The 15,214-nt window shown below is 40.5% G+C and overlaps 1 protein-coding gene across 2 annotated transcripts; it reads left to right on the top strand.

Annotated features, from left to right (window-relative positions):
* Nucleotides 1–3,148: 3,148 nt before the first annotated feature.
* Nucleotides 3,149–14,134, top strand: selenoo1 (selenoprotein O1). Of its 2 annotated transcripts, none has more exons than XM_041795896.1 (9): nucleotides 3,149–3,912; nucleotides 6,406–6,609; nucleotides 7,053–7,230; nucleotides 9,053–9,183; nucleotides 9,464–9,741; nucleotides 12,031–12,205; nucleotides 12,425–12,610; nucleotides 12,741–12,897; nucleotides 13,032–13,241. In XM_041795896.1, exons 1-9 carry the CDS (start codon nucleotides 3,359–3,361, stop codon nucleotides 13,239–13,241), a joined length of 2,073 nt encoding a protein of 690 aa, XP_041651830.1. In that variant the 5' UTR covers nucleotides 3,149–3,358. The 2 variants fall into 2 exon arrangements, with proteins under 2 accessions (XP_041651830.1, XP_041651829.1); XM_041795895.1 differs by having other exon boundaries at nucleotides 3,151–3,912; nucleotides 13,032–14,134.
* Nucleotides 14,135–15,214: the final 1,080 nt, after the last annotated feature.

Below are 15,214 nucleotides of genomic sequence, written 5' to 3'. Positions count from 1 at the left end.
AATATTTGATATTTCAATACTAAAGGGATTTTTTTTTTTACAATTCAGACATTAAAGAAAAAAACGAAAATATCTTAATTTGAAATGGATTACACATTTTAAAAAAAATTAAAATTATTGAATAAAAATGCTGACTTATTTATTCAAAATAATGTGTTTTAGAATACACAAAAAAAATATTTCACAAATGCAGAAATGTTGAATAAAAGGCAGAAATTTTTAAATGCAAATACTATTAAAAATGCTCCAGATACAAAAATATTTCAGAAAAGTAACATTTGGGAAACGTTTTAAATGTTTTGTGTTTCATAACATTCTTTTGTTTTTGATTTTTTTTTTCCATCACTTATTACTAATTTATTTAATTTCTCGATATTCATTTCTTAGATATTGTATTTTTTGCGTACTGTTTATTTATTTTCATTGCATTTAATGATGTGGTTCCTTGTTTATGTTCAGGGAAAGAGTTTTTGCAGTTGACCTTCAGGGCCACCGTAGTGTAAGTCCATCCGGAAATACTTTCTTTTTTTTTTTTTTTTTTTTTTTTTTTTTATTAACACTTGTAGAAATACAATCTCTCGTAGGAGTACAAAAAAAAGACAGTCTTCAAGACACACATAAACAATGAAATCATAACAAAAACAACAACTAAAAAAAACAAAAGAGAAACAAAAAGGGCAAGGCATCACTTTCTACTTTAGATTCCATACTAACATATCATACACGTTTAGCTCCGATGGCATCATTATTAATACTCTATTACAAGGACACAACTCCATTAAGACCAAGTAAGATACTCATTCAAATACCAACAGTCTTTTCATATTCTCATAAAGTATCTCCACCCGCTGGTAGGTATTTATCAGGGTTTGTAGTGACACAAAGTAGTTCTTAATTACATTCTTAAAATGAACAATTGATGGTTTCTGATTCTTCCATTTGCAAATATGAATATGATATTTTCCCAACATTATAATTATGTTTATCATAGTAGAATTCTCTGTGGGTACATTATCATTGTATAATAAAATTTGTTGTATTTCAAAAGCACAGATATTTCCAATTTTTATGTTCAGCCAGTTTTTTACGTCTTGCCAAAATACTGATGTAATTGAGCATGAAAAAAAAAGATGTTCTATTGTTTCAGGTTCGTTTTCACAAAAAACACAACTGTCCACCTCAAATTTGAATCTCTTCCGAAGTAATTCAGCTACCGGGTAATACCCATTGAGAATTTTAAATTGAACTTCTTTTGCCTTTGGTGAAATTGGCCATTTCATATAATTAAGGATTTTGTTAGTTACTGATAAATTGGAATTATTTAACCTAAACTTCGGTACACACTTATAGTCATGAAATATAGTCCCCTTCAGGGTTCTTCCCAGAGTTTTATTATTACACTTCCTGTCCCCAAGTGGCATTTGTTCAACTTTCAAAGCTGGTAGGACTATCTGAACCTCTGAATGTGTAAGAATATTTTGTATTATTTGCATCAAGGGGAGAGGAATAGCTTTACATGTTCTGTCATATTCTCTATATGAACATTGGAGCTTATATTTATCCTTGAATGTGTTGTACTCCAGGAGTTGACCATTTTCATCCAATAGATCAGCAACAAAAGCAATGTCTTTTTCAAACCATTTTTCTGAAACAAAGTTTTCCTATTAATTGTGATTGTTCTGTTGTTCCACAAGGTGGAGCCATGTGGAGTAAAATTATGGGAAAATATCATTTTCCAGTAGTACAGTACTTGTCTGTGGAATTCTGACAGCTTTATTGGTAATTTTGTGATTTCAAAATCACATTTTAACAAAAATTCAAGTCCTCCTACCTTTTTAAATATATTTTTAGGAATATGAAACCAGAGAGATTCAGATTTTGTCAAAAGCTTTAACCCAGTTTATCTTAAACACTCCAACCATTGCTTCAAAGTCAAGTGTTTTAAGCCTCCTTTATTGCTCTCTTTGACCAGCTGTGACTTTTTAACATAGTGTGTTTTGTTTCTCCAGATAAAATTGTAAATGATAGAATTGACTTTTTTCATTGTACATGGGGGAACATACAGGGAGTGACAGGGGTATACCAGCTTTGAGATTCCTTCCGCTTTGGATAGCAGATTCCTACCAAAGATGGATAAATCTCTCATTAACCAGTGATTTAAGGACTTATTCATGGTCTCTATTTTACTCGAGATATTGTCTTTTACCAGTTTTTCTGCATTATTTGTTAAATTTATTCCTAGGTATTTCACCTCCCTTTTGACAGGAATGTACATTATTTGAGAATCATTACAGGGATACAGGGGTAGAAGTTCACATTTCTTCAGATTTAAATTTAGGCCTGAAGCTTTGGAGAAAATAGAAATAATGTTCAATGCCTTTTATGATAGATTTGTCCTTTATGAAAAAACTGTGTCATCAGCAAACTGACTGATTTTAAATTCACGTCCAAGAATATCAATTCCTTTAAATTCTGGGTGATTTAAGACTAGGTAAGCTAACAGCTGTGTACACAAAATGAAGAGTTTTGGGGAAATTGGGCAACCTTGTCTAATTCCACGAGAAATCTCGATTCTCTGGGTCATTCCTGGGTTTAGCAAAACATAACTGACAATTTCATTATAGAACATTTTAATAACCTTACAAAATTTTTGACCAAATCCAAATTTTTCCAATGTTTGAATTAGAAATGTATGTTCTATAGAATCAAAGGCTTTAAAAAAGTCTATAAATAAAATCAAACTTTCTGATTCTATAAGGGACTGGTAATCTAACATGTCCAATATCAGTCTCACATTATTATGTATGTATCTACCTTTGATGAACGCTGACTGACACTCTTCCACCAGTTTACCTAGTATTTGTTTAAGTCTGTTTGCATACACAATGGCTATTAGTTTATAATCATTACAGAGAAGAGATATTGGTCTCCAGTTGTCGAGTTTCATTAGATTCTTATTTGGTTTTGGTAACAAAGTTATTAACCCTGTTTTGGAAATACTTTCTCTTCATTCACCTTCAGTGAATGTAGCCTTGGCCAGGAGGAGATGATGTCATGGGGCGGTAACCTGATGACATCATTTTGTTTATTTTTACGTCAATAATTAGATAAATGTGTTAAATAGATATTTATGAGGTTTTCGACCTTTCCTCAGGGCTCTCAAAGCCGACGGATATTCATCATCAGAGTTTCCGCCACAATTGTTCCGGCTGTCAGTTTGTTTCCGGACGGACTAATAATAATGTAACACAGTGTGCCTCACAAACATCCGCTGTGGCAGCAGGATTATGAAAGCATGATTAGGGGATCTCTGAGTTCCTGATCCAGTCTACAGCTCTCAGATGGCGCCCATGTTTGGATGGCGTATCTAGCTCCTCGGTTAGGTCGCTCTCGGATCTTCCTGCCCGGTGTGTCCGCTTTCAGACTGCTGTTTTCGGCTAGAATGGATGAGATGGGCTCGGTGGTGAGTCGGTCTCCCCTGGAGAGGCTGGACTTCGATAACCTGGCCCTGAGGAGACTCCCCATGGACCCGTCAGAGGATCCCGGGGTTCGGCAGGTTAAAGGGGCGTGTTTCTCCCGGGTGAAGCCTCAGCCTTTGACACGGCCTCGGTTCGTCGCGGTGTCCGATCAAGCCCTGGCTCTGCTCGGGCTCAGCGGGGAGGAGGTGATGGAGGACCCGCTGGGTCCGGAGTACCTCAGCGGGTCCAGAGTCATGCCTGGGTCCGAGCCCGCCGCCCACTGCTACTGCGGCCATCAGTTCGGACAGTTCGCCGGGCAGCTCGGGGACGGAGCCGCCTGCTACCTGGGAGAGCTGAAGGTCCCACCCGAACAGGATTCCGAACTGCTCCGAGAAAACCCGAGCGGCCGCTGGGAGATCCAGGTGAAAGGAGCCGGACTGACTCCTTACTCCAGGTACCAAAGGGGGGCCTCTGGACTCAAACATTTACTCCTTTTAGTAGAGTTTAGACGCGGTTCGTGTTCTGGGACTGTTGATAATCAGTCATTTATCTTCCACTGTTAATGTTTTCATATATTTTTATATATTTGTTTCTCACCACACTTTTAATAACATCAGAAGAAGAAAATAGAGGATCAGAGCTCCCCCTCCTCCTGACTCTGACCTGGGATTGACCTTTTAACCTCATGATGGTCAGAAACACAAGACAGTGACTCAGCATTACACCCAACAAAACATCCAACAATGCATCCAGCATTACATCCAACAATGCATCCAACAATACATCCAGCATTACATCCAACAATACATCCAACAATACATCCAACAATGCATCCAGCATTACATCCAACATTACATCCAACAATGCATCCAACAATACATCCAACAATGCATCCAGCATTACATCCAACAAAACATCCAACAATGCATCCAACAATACATCCAACAATACATCCAACAATGCATCCAGCATTACACCCAACAAAACATCCAACATTGCATCCAGCATTACATCCAACAATACATCCAACATTACATCCAACAATACATCCAACATTACATCCAACATTGCCTCAAGCATTACATCCAACAAAACATCCAACATTACATCCAACAATGCATCCAACAATGCATCCAGCATTACATCCAACAATACATCCAACAATGCATCCAGCATTACATCCAACATTACATCCAACAATACATCCAACAATGCATCCAGCATTACATCCAACAATGCATCCAACAATACATCCAACAATACATCCAACAATACATCCAACATTACATCCAACATTGCATCAAGCATTACATCCAACAAAACATCCAACATTACATCCAACAATACACCCAACATTACATCCAACATCTTATACTGGGTTGTTCTTCAGGATAAAGGAGGGCCTTTATTAAACAGCCTGGTTAGAGATTCCTAGTATCTTCTTCTCTATGTACATGATGAAAATACATTATTCTGCTTTTAGACCACATATAAACTGATATTAACAGCTGATATAGACAGATATTTACAGCTGATATAGACTGATATTTACAGCTGATATAGACTGATATTTACAGCTGATATAGACTGATATTTACAGCTGATATAGACTGATATTTACAGCTGATACAGACTGATATTTACAGCTGATATAGACTGATATTTACAGCTGATATAGACTGACATTTACAGCTGATATAGACTGATATTTACAGCTGATATAGACTGACATTTACAGCTGATATAGACTGATATTTACAGCTGATATAGACTGATATTTACAGCTGATATAGACTGATATTTACAGCTGATATAGACTGATATTTACAGCTGATATAGACTGATATTTACAGCTGATATAGACTGATTTTTACAGCTGATATAGACTGATATTTACAGCTGATATAGACTGATATTTACAGCTGATATAGACTGATATTTACAGCTGATATAGACTGATATTTACAGCTGATATAGACTGATATTTACAGCTGATATAGACTGACATTTACAGCTGATATAGACTGATATTTACAGCTGATATAGACTGATATTTACAGCTGATATAGACTGATATTTACAGCTGATATAGACTGATATTTACAGCTGATATAGACAGATATTTACAGCTGATATAGACTGATTTTTACAGCTGATATAGACAGATATTTACAACCCTGTCTGCATGTCAGTTCAAACACCAATTTACTCTTTAATTGTGTTTTATTCTCTCTGTAGGTTATTTTTTGTGTTAATGTTAGTGTTATGACTTCACATCAGTATTGATGTATGAGTGTGTCACATCCAGTGCAGTTTTCTGTAAGTGAGGTAAAGTGTCTTTAGGTTACATCAGACCAGTGTGACTCAGCATTTTGTTCCTACTATTCTAAATCAGAGGTGGAAATTCTCTGCCTTTTTGTAAACCTTGCAGATCATCTGAGTTTGTTTGAGGAGTGCCAGAGGTTTTAGGGATTAAATGCCTCCACATCAGCGATAGCCAGGACCAGAGACTTCCTGCTCTCAGTCGTCTGTCTGTACATTCAGACCATTCTTATGAGCACTGTATCTCTGTTGTCAGGGATTTTCTTCAAACTTTGCACAAATGTAAACTTTGCCTTTAGGATTAACTGGTTACATTTTGGAGATCAGAAGTCACTCACATATTACATCATACAAGGTTGCAGTAACCTTGCACCATATTGTAGCCTCTCAAAAGACAAACCGCTTTCTTGCATGAGAAAATAACTAGAGTCTGTTTGTATTGCTCTAGACTAACATAACAACGAAGGGACATGCAGGAGAACACCAGCAATGGCCAGCAGGGTCATGGAGGCATTTCTACGCCTGGTGGTAGTTCTAGTTCCGTTTAGATGTCTGTTTTCATGCCTGTCCCTCTGCCATCATGAATGATTTACTGTTTTTATATAATTAATCCTTTGGTGTGCAGACAGGCGGATGGCCGTAAGGTTCTGCGCTCCAGTATCAGGGAGTTCCTCTGCAGCGAGGTCATGTTCTTCCTGGGGATTCCCACCACCAGAGCTGGCTCTGTTGTGACGTCTGACAGCCAGGTGATACGAGACGTGTACTACAGCGGTAATCCTCGCCATGAGAGGTGCTCTGTGGTCCTCCGTATCGCCCCCACCTTTCTCAGGTGAGTGCATGATGTCACCTTTTACCTGTGTAGAGTCTATGCCAACATCAACGTACCTGTTTTGCTAAAATTATCAGACCGAAAGATAAAACACTGCTCCCCTCTATTCTGTGGTGTGATAAGCAAGGCTGCCAATGTGGGAGTGCAGGTTCAGGGTCCAATCTATGGGTTTATTAGGGTCCGTTCCCTGGGTGTATCAGGGTCCATTCTCTGGGTTTATCAGGGTCCATTCTCAGGGTTTATCAGGGTCCGTTCTCTGGGTTTATCAGGGTCTGTTCTCCGGGTTTATCAGGGTCCATTCTCTGGGTTTATTAGGGCCCATTCTCTGGGTTTATCAGGGGCCCAGATAACTCTGTGGGCAGCCCTGGCAGTAAGTTAATCATTTAATGGTGGTCTGAGGTTTGGAGAACCTATTTTGCACTGATTTTGATCTTTCTGCCCAGGTTTGGATCTTTCGAGATCTTCAAGCAGGCTGACGATTTCACGGGCCGCCAGGGTCCGAGCTACGGACGGGACGAGATCAGAGGTCAGATGATGGATTATGTCATCGAGGTGTTTTACCCCGAGATCCAGCAGAACTACCCGGACCGAGTGGAGAGGAACGTGGCTTTCTTCAGAGAGGTCAGAGCGTATGAGGAACTCTCTGGACTCTTGTGTCCACATATGAACGTCATGGCAGTGGTAGAGATGCACCGTCTGTAAAAAATCAGGACTTATACTGATATTTAAAATTACATACTGGTGCTTTTTCATCACTTCTTTTGGTTTAAGACTCCCATAATGCTGATATTTTCTCTCTTGTTTGCTAAAACAGATCAGAGTCACTCCTCTGCCTGATTACAGAGTCCCTGTGGGCTCTTCAAACATCTGTAAAGTCTCACATTTGTTTTTTAAATCTAAGGTCCTAAATGTCTTAAAAAGCCTTGCTTTAGTCCTAAATTTAAATATCACTTAGACTTATACTATATCAAATCTACCCTGTCCTGTTAGCATCTTGATAAGGTCTGTTATAGTTTTGTGAGTTTGCTTGTTGTCTGATTATTTAAAGACAGCATGTTGAACCACATATATGGGACTCAAGCAAGAATCATAGGCAAAATCAGCTTAATTACTGTGATCACTAATACTGTATCCTAACAGGTGAAAGCGATGCAGCACAATGATTTTCCCCAGGCGACTTGTTCCTGTTTCCCTGTGTCGCAGGAAATGAGCGAGGAACGACGAAAAAGGGAGATGACAAGACATCGGGAGTGTCACACAGGAATATTTCACTGATTTTCTTCTCTTTCTTCATTCAGCAGAGCTAGTTAGCTTGTTTTACAAAGTGCTTTAGCAGCGCATTGATGATAACCATATCTGCACGGCGGCACAGCAGGTGGCGCTGTTGTCTCACAGCAAGAAGGTTCCTGGTTAGATTCCCTGTTGGACAGGCCTTTTTGTGCATGTCTATGCATGTGTTGTTCTGTCCTCCTGCAGACAAAAACCATGCTTGTTGGGTTAATTGGTGGCTCCAAATTGCCCATAGGTGTGAGTATGCCTGGTTGTCTCGATGTCAGCAGGGATAGGCTCCAGCTCGTCACGATGTATGAAATGGTTGGATGGGAATTTGTGCTTGAATTGTTGTAAAAGTAGCAAAACTATTCATCTCAGCTGCTGAAGCTTGGAGCTCCTTCAGAGGAGTCATAGGTGTCTTGGTGTCCTCTCTCACTAGTCTCCTTCTTGCACGCCCACTCAGTTTGTGAGGGCGGTCTGATCTAGGCAGATTTACACATGTGACATATTCCTTCATTTCTTCATGATGGATTTAACTGAACTCTGGGGGATGTTCAGAGACTTGGAGATGTTTCTGTCTACATCACCTGACTTAGACTTTTCAATAACCTTTTCTCTGAGTGTTCTTTTGTCTTTATGATGTAATGGTAGCCAGGAATACTGATGAACCAGCGACTGGACCTTCCAGACACAGGTGTCTTTATACTACAATCACTCAGCTGATCCCTTTTTCACTTACTGTGAGACTGCTAGCACCAACTGTTGAATTAAGTCACTTTAAAGGGGTAAATATTTATGCACTCACTTATTTTACATGACAGATTTTTTACATTGTAGAAACTTTGACATTATACACTTTATGAGGCCAGAGCAGACGTATTTATCATTGCTGTGTAAACTCTGGGTTTTATCTCATAAATAGGTCACATCATCCTGGTTTTATTAGTGCTCAGGTAAAGGTGATCACTTTTTCAGTCCAGGAACATTTGTGTTGTCTAATCCTGTTAATCTGCGGGAGCCTCAGCGTCTCTGTGTCCTCTGCTCAGCATCAGATTAACACATTAACCAGGAATTAAAGGCTTAAAGGAAGACTTTGACTCTTTCCTGGTCTATCTAGGAATGAATTCCACCTCTCTGATGTCAGATTTGTGTCGCCCCCCCGTGTCTGTAGGTGGTGCTGCGTACGGCTCGGCTCGTGGCTCAGTGGCAGTGTGTCGGCTTCTGTCACGGCGTCCTGAACACGGACAACATGAGCATCCTGGGACTCACGCTGGACTACGGTCCCTACGGCTTCATGGACAGGTGAGACACGGCACCTCTGAATGTTCTGACTACTCTGTATGAGAATTATCTGTGAGTCTAATGAGCCCTCCCGTTTTAGATACAGGGAGGTTTCTGTGAACTCTAAGTAGGTGTTGTTGCAGCACAGAGACCTCTGCTCTAGCGCCCTCTAGTGGGCATTAAAATAAAAGCTTACATCTGGTCCATAACTGAGATTAGCGAGCTAAAACATCCTCTGTTAGGGTTAGGGAAAGGGTTAGGTTAAATCCTGGTGAAACCATCATGTGAGTCTTTCTCTCAGGTTTGATCCAGACTTCATCTGCAACGCCTCCGATAACTCGGGCCGGTACTCATACCAGGCCCAGCCAGCCGTCTGCAGGTGGAACCTGGTGAAGCTGGCCGAGGCCCTGGCTCCAGAGCTGCCGGCCGACCGAGCCGAGGCGGTGATAGACGAGTACATGGGCCTTTACAACGGCTTCTACATGCAGAACATGAGGAGGAAGCTGGGCCTGCTGAAGAAGGAGGAGCCTGAGGACGAGATCCTGGTCACGGAGCTGCTGAGGACCATGCACAACACAGGTGGGACTACAGTCAGGTGGTTCTGTCCCACATGAACTACACAGGTGACAAAGTGTGCTGGATCAGTAGCATTAGTGCTAGCATCCTGGCTAACAGTTCCCTCAGTCTGAAACATGTATGAAGTTATTATTGGCTTCTGAAGTTCAGATCCTTTATTTTTGTCCCTTTAAACCCCCTTTCACCCTCCCGTCCACTTTTGACACAATTTTAACCAGTTTCTAAAACATTTAACCAAGTTTTGTTACTTTTTAACACATTTTCACAACTTTTTTTCATCTTTTTAACACTTTTATGCATTTTTCCACCCATTTTTACCATAAATTGTATTTTAGGCCTCATTGAATCCATTTTTGCCATTCTGTAATCTTTTTTTTTTTTTTACCACATTTTCCAATAAATTTCCACCAAATTTTGCCACCTTTAAGCATTCTTCCAATATTTGCATTATAGTGATGCATTTTAATCTAATTTTTGCCTCATTTAATTTTTTTGTCTGTGTTTGTCTGTTCTTTCCTCCAAATTTAGACATTTTTAACCCATTTATTCACATTTTAAACATTTTTTCCACTTTTAACACCTTAAAGCTTTTTCTCCACTCACTTTTGCATCATTTAACAAATTTCTATCATTCTTTAACCCATTTTCACTACTTTTTCCACCAAATTTTGCTGCTTTTTACCTATTTTCAACTCTTTTAACCCCCTTTTACTAATTTACCTGGCCTTTTTTTAAATTTTTGATGATTTTTGTGACACATTTTTCCAATTTTTCGCTAACTTAACCCAATTTTATCAATACTTGCTACTTTGTCTACATTTTTAACATTTTCATGACTTTTTGCACCGTTTTTATGTATTTTTTTTTCAACGCATTTTTGCCACTTCTCCTTTTAGGCCTTATTTAATCCATGTTTGCCACTTTTTAAACACCTTTTCACTTCTATAGATGGTCATTTTTCAACATTTTTGGGACCCATTTTAGCCTATTTTGCCCATCTTTGCCATTTTAACCCAATTTCTGCCAATTTTTTCCTATTTTTGCCGTGCTTTAACACCTTGTCATCATTTTTACACCTGATTTTTTGCATTTTTTCAACCCATTTTTGCCACTTCTCCTTTTAGGCCTATTTTAATCTGTGTTTGCCACTGTTTAACACCTTTTCACTTCTATAGATGGTCATTTTTTGGAACATCTTTGGGACTCATTTTGCCTACTTTTGCCCATTTTTTAACACCCATTAATTTTTATTTCAACCCATTTTTGTAACTGCTCCTTTTTGGCCTTATTTAATCCATGTTTGCCACTTCTTAACACCCTATCACTTCTATAGATGGCTATTTCAACATTTTTGGGACCCATTTTGCTTATTTTGTCAATCTTTGCCATTTTTAACCAATTTCTGCCAACTTTTTCCTATTTTGGCCAATTTTTGCCGTGCTTTAACACCTTTTTACCATTTTTACACCCTTTTTTTGCATTTTTGCCACTACTCCTTTGTGGCTTTATCTAACCAATTGAAGCTACTTTTTAACCCACTTCTACCCATTTTTTGCAATGATTTAATATTTCCACCTTATAGTTGTATCTTTTTTTTTTCTGCTGTGATGTTTGTGCCATCCTGGCTCAGCTCTGAAGTCTAACATTCCTTTCCTAAAGGTCTAGTCCAGTGAGCCTATCCACACTGTTAGCATTATCGGTGAAAGGTAATTCTGTTTAAAGACGGAGGTTTTCATTTTAAAAAGGTTTTACTACAGGAAAAATAAATAAAATTCATAGTTTGCTGCCTTGTTAAGAGTGGTTATTATTCAGATTAGATTAAAAAAAAAGGTTATCACAGCTTAACTTTATAATGGACCAGGATTTTGCTGAACTTCATGGCCTCCCATGTAGCTGAGTCCTGGTAAGCTCCACCCTTTATCCCCCTTATGGGCGGCCCTGCTCCATCTTTACCCGTCTTCTTCCAGCTGGTTTTCTTGTTGACATATAAAGTGGCGTGAGGTGGAGATGAACACAGCAGGAAATATTCAGGCCATGACTGTTGACTTTGGGACGTCCTGGTTTTATTTGAGGTATGATTTTCGTCCGCCTGTTTGACCACGGCTGGAGTACTTCAGACCGTTTTCATGGTTGTGTGTCGTGGTGATGGGTTATGGCGGCTGACTGAAAGCTGTGAACAAGACTGGTGGTTGAATCTCTGTGATTTGATAATGTGTTTTGATCCTGCCGCGGTGTCATCAGTCAGACTCATGACTGGAGGAAACTGACCCGTTACTGTGACTTCTCCCGCAGGTGCCGACTTCACCAACACTTTCCGCAGCCTGAGTCAGATCTCCTGCTCCACAGAGGGCGACGGTGGTGACGAAGAGGAAGAAAGGGAAGTGAAGAAGGCTACAGAGCTGCTGCTGCAGCAGTGTGCCTCCTTAGAGGAGCTCAAAGCTGCCAACAAACCCAGCATGGATCCACGGTGAGAGCAGCACAAACACACAGACTTTCTTCTGAACCTTCACTAGTAGAGCCAGAGTGGAAGAGATGTAGAAGGATTAGAACAAAAACAAACTAATCTGTAGTTTGTAGTGATGTCATCTGAGAAGCAGAGCCTTTTTTCTTCTTTTCCATAAGGACTAGTAAAAACCCGGCTTGTCTCAGCCTCCTAACGTTCCCTCTGTGATTTTTGCTCCCACAGGGAGTTGGCCATGCTGCTGTCGATGGCTCAGAGCAACCCAACGCTGTTCCAGATGATCTCAGACCGGGCCACGATAGCGAGGCAGTTAGACAAACTGAGCAGACTCAGAGACCTGATGGAGACGAACCAGGAGGAGCTGGGCGCCAAACACGCCGAGGAGTGGAGCCGCTGGATCAGACGATACCGGTGAGATCTTCTGTTTTCAGCTCTGCATCCTCGCCATATCATAGAGGCGCCATGATACCAGAATGTTAAAGTACAGCGGTAGAGAGAGAGCTGCTGTCCTGTTCTTCTTATTCTCTTCTCTGTGTGGCAGGACGCGTCTGTCTCAGGAGCTGGAAGGAGCCTGCGATGTTCAGGCAGTGCAGGAGGAGAGGGTGAGGGTGATGGACGGCACCAACCCTCGGGTGGTGCTCAGGAACTACATCGCCCAGAACGCCATCGAGGCTGCAGAGAGCGGAGACTTCTCTGAGGTGATGCTTTGGACGCTCGCTCACCTCTCACTGGGCCTCGTCCACTAAAGTCTTCAGATTCCCCAGTCCTCCCATCTTTATCCCTTCGGCTGTGCTGTAAAACTTTATTTTACCGTCTCTCTCTCTCTCTGCAGGTCCAGCGGGTCCTCACAGTCCTGAAGAAACCGTTCTCCTCACAGCCGGGTCTGGAGCTTCCCTCGTGGACAGGTGGGGCGAGCGAGCAGGGAGAGAGGGATGAAGGAGAGGAGGCGCAGCAGGAGGCAGCGTCTTCATCCAACGCCAGAAATCCGGTCCCCTACGATAGCAAGCCCCCCGCCTGGGCCAGCCAGATCTGTGTGACATGATCTTCGTAATCGCCCCCCTGGTGGCCGCCTGCCTCAGCGATGAGGGTTGTTCCTTTAGCTCATATTTTTATAACTTTACATGCAAACGAACAGCTCTCTATCTCTGTAGCGGGCAGCGTCAGGGGGGTTAAGAGGAGGTAGGACACCCCCGAGGCTAACAAGCTGAGACTGGACGGACAGGGAGGGAGCTGAGGTCGCTTAGATCCATGGGGTTTGGTTTTAAAGTAGGGCTGTCAGCGTTAACACAAATCTAAAAGGGACACATACGTGAATTTGATCAGATGAATCTCATACCATTTCATCTCTTAATGCACCATAATCAGGCTCCTAAAATATGGTCAGCTTTGCTCCTTCATGTCTCATTTCTTTTAAACTCACAGACAGCTCAGAGGATTTAAGAGGAAAGATTGTTTGAAGTTGTCCTCAGGTCTGTGGTCCCCCCTGTTTTAAGAATCCTCTAAGATTTGATGATCGTTGAGCACGTGGCCTTAAAGTCAACATAAATCTGTTTGACTCCATCTGACTCTCTAACCCAGTGGTCCTCAACCTTTTCAGCCCACAACCCACAAAATAAAGGTGCCAGAGACCGAGGACCCCCGCTGTACCTGAAGTTAGCTGAACACAGCCATGAATATTCAAGAATAGTCATGAGGAGACAAGGCCAACCAATAGGGGGGATAAAAATGGGAGAGCTTTCTGGGACCCAGCCAAACTGGGGGTCCATGGAGGTCAGCAAAACCATGGTCCAAGGTGAAGTGAAGCTGTTACATCCATATTTTATATTTAAAAGGGTTTAAAAATTGCTACAATGGGTTAAAAAGGGAAAAAATGGTGGAAAAGGTGGTGAAGTTGGATTTAAAAGTAGCAGAAATGGTTTAGAAGTGGCAAAAATTAGATAAAGATGGAAAAAAGGCAAAAATGGGTTAAAGTGGCAAAAATGGGCATAAAAAGTGGTAAAAAGGAGTTAAAATGTGGATGAAATTGCTTTAAATTGGCAAAAATGGGTTAACTGAGAAAGAAAAAATAGGCAGATACTGGCAGAATTGGCTAAACTACCAAAAATGGCATATTAAATGGTGAAATGGGGTTAAAATGGCAAAAATTCGGTTTAAAAGGTGGTTTTAAGGGGTTAATAGTAGCAATAATGGGTCAGTAGAGGCAGCGTTAAGCTTAAGTGGCAATTATCGGTTTAGAAGTGGCAAAAACAGAAAAAAGTGGTGGAAAGAGTTTAAAACAGACAAAAATAGGTGTTAAATGGTAAAATGTGTTAAAGTTGGTGGGAAAAATTTAGAAAAAGGGATAAAAATTTGACAATATTAGTGTAAAGTGGCAACAGTGTAATTTTAAAAAATATTCTTAGTTTTTCTAGGTCATCTGGAGACCCCCTCTCAGTGTGTCGCGACCCCCAAGGGGGTCTCGACCCCAAAGTTGAGAACCACTACTCTAACCAACACTGAGGGATCAATTAATCAAACATTACCAAAGTGGATGAAAAATAGAGGAATCTTACACATGAAAGCAGAGCGATTAATTCTGGTTAACTATGGTGATAAAGCGATTAATTGCAAGTTAAAGATTAGTTGTTTGACAGCCCTAGTTTAAAAGCTTTTTAGGAAGTGGCTTAAAGGGAACAATTACATTCTGTAAGACGAGAGAAAGGACTTAATTTTATAAAGTGAGTCCATCTTAATCAGCTGTAGATCAGAGCCCCTCTACAAACTGAAATAATAATAATGTTTTAATAATGGAGAGGATCTTTAAGAGAAAAACATGGATATTTCTGATATAATAATTTTACTACAACCCAAACTCGGAGTATGTATGTATGACTTTTTAAACTTGGAGTTTAAAAAGTCATACATTCATGAGATCCAAAACGTAGAGAAACTGAGATTAACGAGTCAAAAACAGTCTGAGTGAAGGAAAACCAGACCAGATGAAGCAGGTCCTGCCTGATCCAGCAGTCCTCTTCA

This window comes from Cheilinus undulatus, linkage group 9 (genome assembly GCF_018320785.1).
Source record: "Cheilinus undulatus linkage group 9, ASM1832078v1, whole genome shotgun sequence".
Lineage (NCBI taxonomy): Eukaryota > Metazoa > Chordata > Actinopteri > Labriformes > Labridae > Cheilinus > Cheilinus undulatus.
Note: the sequence above shows the minus strand (reverse complement) of the source record. Positions and strands in the feature narration are given on the sequence as shown.

What these genes read in the sequence shown, in the direction of transcription:
- selenoo1 (XM_041795896.1), top strand. Translation starts at nt 3,359, where the DNA reads ATGGCGTATCTAGCTCCTCGGTTAGGTCGCTCTCGGATCTTCCTGCCC. An exon ending in GGACTGACTCCTTACTCCAG is followed by an intron (nt 3,913 to 6,405) that starts GTACCAAAGGGG and finishes TTTGGTGTGCAG; the next exon opens with ACAGGCGGATGGCCGTAAGG. An exon ending in AGAGCGGAGACTTCTCTGAG is followed by an intron (nt 12,898 to 13,031) that starts GTGATGCTTTGG and finishes CTCTCTCTGCAG; the next exon opens with GTCCAGCGGGTCCTCACAGT.